This window comes from Lactuca sativa, chromosome 3, assembly GCF_002870075.4.
Source record: "Lactuca sativa cultivar Salinas chromosome 3, Lsat_Salinas_v11, whole genome shotgun sequence".
In the NCBI taxonomy this organism is placed as follows: Eukaryota; Viridiplantae; Streptophyta; class Magnoliopsida; order Asterales; family Asteraceae; genus Lactuca; species Lactuca sativa.
In genome coordinates, this window is record NC_056625.2 from 252,317,650 (window position 1) to 252,326,323 (window position 8,674).

The window sequence follows — 8,674 nt, forward strand, 5'->3', positions numbered from 1 at the left end:
CCATATATATATATATATATATATATATATATATATATATATATATATATATATATATATATATATATATATATATATATATATATATATATATATATATAGGGAAACGTGAATATACCCTTATATGTATCTATGAGATCGAGTATGAAATTCTGTTTACTCACTTTAAATTGAGTATCCGTTTCCCTCATGTTCCTGCTAGGATTGGGAATCCTGTATTTTACGTATCCATACGATTGAGTCCTTGGGTTTCCGAAATAGTGTAAAAAGAAGTGCTTCAAATCATTGCTATTTGACTCGGACCTGTTCTAAAAAGTCGAGGTATTTCGAATTGTTTGTTGACTCGGACAAAGTCAAGGAAAACCTCTGAAATTTTTTCAATATTGAACCTTGGACATATAATAGTTCCGAATCAAGGTATATAACATTAGGTACCCACATAATCAAAACTACACCGTTTTATCACTTATTTAATTCCATAATCGACTGATATCATCGAACACAAAAATTCCTTTCTAATTTCACATCATTTGTTCCTGATGAAGAGCATCAGTTTGAGTCCAAGGCCGATGCCGGAGCCTCCAAGACTTATCCTCAGCAAGCCGGCACCATTCGCAAGAATGGTTATATCGTGATCAAGAATCGTGCTTGCAAGGTTAACATCTTTCTTCAATCTCAGTTTTGTTTTGGAAAATCCTTGTGTTGCGTAGTTATATTTTTTATTTAATTGTGTTAATTTTTAGACAATTTTGCGTCAATTGTTTTTCAATTATGTTGTTAGGGTTAGGGTTTTTGTTGCTTTTCGTCTGTTTCAAGTCAACATGTTTGTATGTCTTGATTTTGCTTAATACGAAATGACCCCTCTTCCTTCATTTTCCTTAAACCTAGCCGCTCATCTACCCCATCTCTTCTGTCGTTGTCGGAGATCGGAGACCGGAATTAGCTTCATTTTTCATGTTGGCATCTTCGTTTTTTCTGCCTCTCTAAATCCGGAGTCTAAAAACAACTAGATATGCTTCTTGTTTTTGACATTTACTTCGTTAAAACATGAAAAAATCTGGGTAGTCGTAACAAATGTTTTCGAAATTGGGTAATCTTTATCCAACCAGGTTCCTTTTTGGTTGATAAATGTAACCTGATTTTTTAGGAAATCCTCATTTTGATATGTAATTTGACCTGATTGATTTTAGAAATCATCTTTTTGATATGTAATTTGACCTGGTTGTTTAAGAAAGCCTCATTTTAATATGTAATTTGACCTGATGGTTTAAGACATCCTCATCTTGAAGTGGGTGATCTGCTGAAGACAAATCTGATTGAATTCAGCTATAAGCTTCAAAAACATGGAATTGTAGGACTTTGACTTTTGTTTTTGCTTAGTTTAATGGGTCCTTTGTTGTCTTGTTTCCTCCAATATAATTTAATTGAGGTGTTTGTCTCATTACAGGAAAGTATGTATCATTACAGGAAAACAGTGAACAAGTGATCGACTTTAATTCTGTAATTGGTGGTTTTTGTTATTTTTATTAGGCTGGCCTTGTTTTTAGTGGGATTAAACCAAACCATAATTTTAGAACACTAACCAGAATTTTATTAAAGGCTTCAAGAATATTTTGTTGAAGCCATCGTGACTTTTAATCCTAACATTGCAACATAATGACCAAATTACCCCAAGACTAGATTATATTAACGTCTATAACCGTTACTAATATTTAATCGCTAAGTAATAAATACTGATATATCTTTCATAATCCTAACATAATGACCAAATTACCCCAAAACTAGATTATATTCCAATAGTTTTTGCATAGTTTAAGAGATATTGTTATGATTAATTTAATAACTTGACTTGTAATCAGTGAACCACTATATTGTTATGTGTTTTTGTGATAAAGAGTTTAATTTAGAGGCTTTATATTATCCATGTTTGGTTTCTTATTGTTTAGTTTAAGGGGTATTTTTATGTCAATTTTATATTCTTGTTTAGTGGTTATCTTATTGTTTAAGAGAATAACAGGGGATGATATGTAAAAAGAAAAAAATCAACAAAAGGGCCATCTTCAGCTGAAATTTCCAACCTTGCTTTATTCCGCCGAAGATAGTCGACGGTGAACGATCAGCGGTCAACTGTGCACCCCACTTGACTTCCGGGCTGGATCCGCCACTGTCCATGAGCCTTTTAAATGTTTATTGATGCCCCTTATTTAAATTGGTTATTTTTCTTTAATATAACAATTCAGACATATTATTTATTTATAAATTTATATATTGAAGACATTAAATTATTAATCACTATTCTATTGTGAAATGTAACATGGTACTAGGTTGTGGAAGTTTCCACCTCCAAGACTGGCAAGCATGGTCATGCCAAGTGTCACTTTGTTGCAATCGAGATTTTCAACAGGAAAAAGCTTGATGATATTGTTCCATCATCCCATAATTGTGATGTATGTAATATTACTGCTCTTTCTCATTTTAATTATTCTCTTCATTTTTCTAATCGCACTATTTTTTTCGCTTTTACAGGTCCACAGTGTCAATCGTACCAATTACCAACTAATTGATATGTCTGAAGATGGATTTGTATGATACTCTCTACTCTGGATTTGGAGAGGGGAAGGACCTCTGGATTTGGAGAGGGGAAGGACCTGGTTGTGACTCATATGTCAGCAACGGGAGAGGAACAGATTTGTGCTCTCAAGGACATTGGCCCCAAATATACAATTCAAAAAATCCACAACCACCACACTATAATATATTATAACATTTGAAGAAAACAAAAAAAACAAGTCATGTTTTTATTTTGTTTTATCATGTAACATATGTTTATGTTACTTATCAAAATTAGAAATTGAAATTCTTCGCTTTTGGTCATATTGTTTATGTGAGTTATCAAAATTAGCAATTGAAATTCTTCGCTTTTGGTCTTATTATTTATGTGACTTGAACTTTCCTATCCTTAAGTTCTTGAGGATTACCATCATTGGCACAGGGGCAAAATCGTCCAACAATTTTAAAAACCATCAAACGTATGTGTAGATTAATACAACACTAACCAAAATGACAGCCTATTTTCATTCTTAACCTAGAATTGCAGAAAAGTTTTGTTTTGTACCCAAATGACAACTTTATTTCATTTTAACCCAAAATTGCAGAAAATTTTCGTTTTGAACCCAAAATGACAACCTACTTTCATTTTTAAACTAAAATTGTAGAAAAGTTTCGTATTGAACCCAAATGACAGCCTACTATTAATTTTAACCCAAAATTCCACAAACATTTCATTTCTAACCCAAAATAGCATTATACTTCCATTTTTTTCACAAAAAATCCTCATATTTTTGTTTTTTTCACAAAATACCCTCATAATTTTGTTTTTTTCCCAAAAAATCCTTGTAATTCTGTTTTTTTTCACAATATACCCTCATAATTTTGTTTTTTTCACAAAATACCATCATATATTCGTTTTTTTCACAAAATACCCTTATAATTTCATTTTTTCACAAAAAATCCTCATAATTTTCTTTTTTTTCACAAAATACCATCGTAATTCTGTTTTTTTCACAATATACCCTCATAATTTGTTTTTTTCACAAAATACCATCATATATTCATTTTTTTCACAAAATACCCTTATAATTTCGTTTTTTCACAAAAAAATCCTCATAATTTTGTTTTTTTCACAAAATACCATCGTAATTCTGTTTTATCACAAAATACCCTCATAATTTTGTTTTTTTTACAAAATACCATCGTATATTCGTTTTTTTCACAAAATACCCTCATAATTTTTGTTTTTTCTTAAAATACCTTCATACTTCCATTTTTTTCACAAAATAACCTTATGATTTCGTTTTTTCATAAAATACCATTGTACTTCTATTTTTTTCACAAAATACCCGCATAATTTCGTTTTTTTTCACAAAATACCCGCATAATTTCGTTTTTTTTTCACAAAATATCATCGTAGTTCCGTTTTTTTTCACAAATTACCCTCATAATTTTCTTTTTTCACAAAATACATTATACTTGCATTTGAAACACATAGTGGCGACCAAATTTCAAATATAATCACACTAATCATAAAAAATCAACAAATTTCATTCGAAAACATTAAAATTCTCAAGAAGCATCAATATTCATACATTGTTTGTGTCTAAAACATGAAAAACGTGCAGTTAACCAAAAAAAAATGTCATGAAGCATCTACTTTTTCTTTTGCCCATAGAAACAACACATATCATCATTATGTCTCTTGCAACGATTCATCCGCCTGATACATGAAAAAAAAAAAAAATTGTTAATATAATCATTAGAGTTCTCAATCATGAAAAATAAATTATTATTATAATTACCTTTCTTTTTGAACAACTAGTAGCATAATGACCTAATCCTTGACAATAAGAGCATGTTCGTTTTTTAGGGGCTTCTAAAGAAGACTTGATTATACTTGCAAGTTTAGGACGCCCTTTTGTAGTAACTGGACCAAGAGGATCACGGATAGATAACTGTGGCATCATATTTACTTGCGAAACTCCCATACAAGAACTTTAAGATGTATTCTCCAAGGACATAGATTTTTTTCGATTTGCTGGATCATTCAAAAGACTTGTCAATATCTTATTAAGTTTTTGTATCTCTGAAGGGGAGTCCCTTGCTTGTTCAATTAGTTTCGTAAAATTCGAACGAACACAAAATAATGTGTACGCACTAACTCCATTTTCATTATTTATTTCTTCGAGTCCGATACTAACACTACCCAATTTGTACCTAGCATCAAGGGTCCATCGCGGTAAAATATAGTGACTCGGCAGTTCTTGAACATGCTTCTTCTTCATCACATACAAGCTATGCTTGCATAAAATCCCATTTGTCTCATACATAGAACACGAACATGTGACGCTGACTTGATTTAAAGAACAAAAGGTAACAATACGCCAATATTTATTATCAACATCCAATTGGCCAACTCTATATGTGCTTTCTTCTGTAGTTTTTGTTATGGTCTCGTGAGTCAAATTGGTAATAGCTTCGGTCCATTCTTTTTTGAAAGTATCAAACATCTTTCTAGTATAAATTTGACCTGCTTTTGCTTCGATTGGATGCACTGAAGAAAGAACCGGTCTCGAGTTCATAGTCTTAAAGTCTTCATCTTCTTCGGCAGCCCTTCGTGACTCAACTGCTTTGTCGTATTGTACAACAAATTCATTTAACATGGTCCTCGAGTTAACAAATCCATCAAAAAATGAATTAATACTCTCACTTCGTCCGGTTGTGGTCATACTAGCAAAGAAAATATCCTTCAAGAAGGGTTTAGCCCAATGTATACGTTGGTTATACATGTCACTAAGCCAACAATTGATTTCCAGTTCATACTTAATTCGAATATTTTCCCATGTTGCTTCAAATTGTTCAACGGTGTCACTATTTACCCATCGTCTATGTGTCTCTTGAAAATCACTATAACGGGAAACATATGATCGAAGGTGTTCAGTTTCATGCTTCCTAATATGCCATGAACAAAAGCGATGTTGAGTATTTCGAAACACTTTTCTTATTGCATTGCCCATAGCTTTGTCTTGATCGGTAATAATTGCCTTCGGATACTTGTCAAACATACATTTGAGGAAATGTTCAAATAACCATTCAAATGTTTCTTCCTTTTCATTTTCAAGCAATGCTCCACCAAAAAGTATAGACTGCCCATGATGATTCACTCCGGTAAAGGGAGCAAAAGGCATCTTGAATTTGTTAGTCATATAAGTGACATCAAACACAACAACATCTCTAAATTTTGTATAGGCGTCTCTTGATCTACCATCAGCCCAAAAGATGTTTCTAGGATACCCATCATCAGACAAATCCACAACAAAATACTGGTCACTGTCAACTAATGTTTTATCTTGAAAATGTTTTATAAGTCCATAAAACTCCTTATCTCTATGTTGTTTTCGATGCTCAGATAAAACATCAGCACATTGCTTTGATGTTACATCAGCTACATTTGAGGTTTTCAGTGTATTAACAGCCTTTTTAATCTGAGAAGGTTTCAACCCTACTTGACCAAACTGCACCATAATAGATTTACCTTCTATTGAACGGTGGAAATTGCTATGAGATCGATGCTTCATCACCTTCGTAGGTGTCATGGTCACGTCATGATTGTGTGTGTCATTAAACGGGTCCACCAACCATTTTCCATCCTCCTGTCTTGTTATTCGAAGCTTTGCCTGACATCCGGCTCTAACATCTCTACGACATTTTTTTCTCATTTTCACTTGAATCATTTTTGTCCATCCGTTTGAAACCTTCTTTGTTGTATACTTATATTTTCCGAAAAGGCTCATTTGTTTTAGGATTTTTAATTGTGTCATCTCTACGTATACCAAAGCCATGCAAAAATGAATAATCATTATAAAATGTATAGGCATCGTCGGGTGTTTCAAAAACCTTTCCTAGTATCCTTTCATCATCAACATCATTTTCGTCAATTTCAATGTTCACACCGAAATCGTTAACTTCTTCTGATTCATATGTTGCTTCCACAAAATCGTTTGTGTCAACATTTTCATTTATATACAGTTCTATAGCCTGATCAGCTGCTTCAGTTTCAAACACCATGGTCTGCACAAAACCACAAGTAAAAGACAATAAGAACTTGACTCTATTAATGTCATGCCAGAAACTTTTTAATGATAGCCTAACTTTTTCATTATATCAAAAGCAAAAGCAACTTGAATGTGAATAAATGATTATATTAACAATTTTTACAATCCCACCCTCATCTACGAGTATCTTAGTAACAACCCTATCATGAAAAGCTCTTATCCTACATTTATGTTAGGTTAGGCAATCTTAATTGATTAACAACCAAGTTAATATGCCAAATTAAAAGTTTACCTCATACAACTTTGGTGTAGCCAGAAACATATTATTTGTACATTTGAAAAATAAAATCATCATATCAATTAAATAGGCACAAATCTGCCAACCAAATCATATAACACAAATTTACCAAGAACACGAATAATTGGATCAAGAACAATAAAATAATAATAAAGAGTTATTAATCTAACATTAATTATTCTACATTGAGAGGTCATCCACCTTCACCAAGTCTATATCATTAATTAGCATTCAGAAATCATGTTGACTTTGTGTTTCTAATTAATTTACAAACTTGACAAGGACTTGTCTCATGTATTTTTATTATATTCCTCCTCAGTATTATCATCAGACATAGGTAGGTTTAGGTACATTTAGTAGTAGATTGATTCTTTTGGAATGTCCCATGTTGAACGTAATTTCTACCAACCAATAATTGGGCTAACTACAACATAATCAACTGAATTAAGGGTGTCAATAATCGATATACCTGATGGAGGCTAGTTGTTGTTTATGGCGTTTCTCCTCTATGACGCATCGACTAATATCCAATTTTCTAAATTTTTTTTTTATGAATTTTGTCCGTGAAGCAGTTAACGAAAGTATATCTTCAGCGTTTTTTTTATGATTTTTGTGAATTACTCATCGCTGAAAGAGAAAGCATAAAACCAATTTCTTTTTCTCCAGAAGGACGATGAAGGAATTGCCGACTGCCGATCAAGGAACACAAAATCGATTAAATTGGACTGCCGATCAAGAAACAAAAAATCGATTGAATTGAGTATAAGGAAACACGTACTGAGAAAAAGGAAATTGTTTTTTGTTTTTTATTTTCAGAAAATTAAACCATTTAACAAAACTACGTAGTTTTGATTATGTGGGTACCTAATGTTATATACCCGTAAGGGTATATTCACTTTTCCCATATATATATATATATATATATATATATATATATATATATATATATATATATATATATATATCAACACATTAACAGTATTTTTTATTATATACTATATTTATAATTACTCAAAAGCAGAGGGAAAAGCATACCTTTAGAATTAAGTCTAAACTTGTTAATATATGTGGATACAGGGGATATGTGAAACGAGGGGCCAGTAGGAGCCTCTTTTACTACTCCTTTCCTTCAGATTTGGGCATCTAGATATTCTCAAACTCAAAAGTGAAGGCAGCAACATTTCTGGTAGATCTATCATCTTTGGGCAGTTCTTAATGGAGAGATGCTGGAGGGAGGTGAGGTGTTGGAGTCCCATTGAAACTGATTCCACTTTCTCAAATCCACTTATTTCAAGAGAAGTAAGAGATGAAGGAAAAAGATTGGACAACTGACTGAAATTAATCGCATCTTCCAATCCTCCACGTATTAAGTGTAGATCCACAAGTGAGGCTGGAAAAGTTTGTGGGCCCCACTTTGAAATGGGCTTCGTCAACTCCCCTATCCAAAGTGAACACAATTTTGGAGGCCAAAGCCCACGAGAAAAGGAAGAATCCATACTTTGACAATTTAATATTCTCAGTTCTGTTAACACAGCAAGATTCTGCAACTCCCCCATTTGATTTGAGACAACATCCTAAACGAGTCTCCTATGATCCATTAGCTTATATCGCTAATTTATGTGTCTCTTATACTAAGCCTACCACCTTTTCCATTGCTAATAAATCACCAAAATGGCGGGCTGCAATGGCTGAAGATATTCAACCCTTATGCATAATGCTACATGATCTCTTGTTCTGCATGTTCCTAATGCCAACATAGTTGATTGTA

The 8,674-nt window shown here is 32.6% G+C and overlaps 1 protein-coding gene and 1 long non-coding RNA gene across 4 annotated transcripts; one reads left to right on the forward strand and one right to left on the reverse strand.

Annotated features, from left to right (window-relative positions):
- The first annotated feature begins 520 nt into the window (after nt 1–520).
- On the forward strand, nt 521–2,789 carry LOC111918514 (uncharacterized). Its single transcript, XR_008231283.1, has 2 exons — nt 521–655; nt 2,325–2,789. It is a non-coding gene; the product is annotated as an uncharacterized LOC111918514 (long non-coding RNA).
- A 1,295-nt stretch (nt 2,790–4,084) lies between these two features.
- On the reverse strand, nt 4,085–8,242 carry LOC111911527 (protein FAR1-RELATED SEQUENCE 5-like). Of its 3 annotated transcripts, XM_023907294.3 has the most exons (4): nt 7,942–8,242; nt 7,376–7,595; nt 4,356–6,624; nt 4,085–4,273 (listed from the first exon to the last, which is right to left on the reverse strand). In XM_023907294.3, exon 3 carries the CDS (start codon nt 6,429–6,431, stop codon nt 4,551–4,553), a length of 1,881 nt encoding a protein of 626 aa, XP_023763062.1. In that variant the 5' UTR covers nt 6,432–6,624; nt 7,376–7,595; nt 7,942–8,242; the 3' UTR covers nt 4,085–4,273; nt 4,356–4,550. The 3 variants fall into 3 exon arrangements, with proteins under 3 accessions (XP_023763062.1, XP_042756328.1, XP_023763063.1); XM_042900394.2 differs by lacking the exon at nt 7,376–7,595; XM_023907295.3 differs by lacking the exon at nt 7,942–8,242 and having other exon boundaries at nt 7,376–7,794.
- Nucleotides 8,243–8,674: the final 432 nt, after the last annotated feature.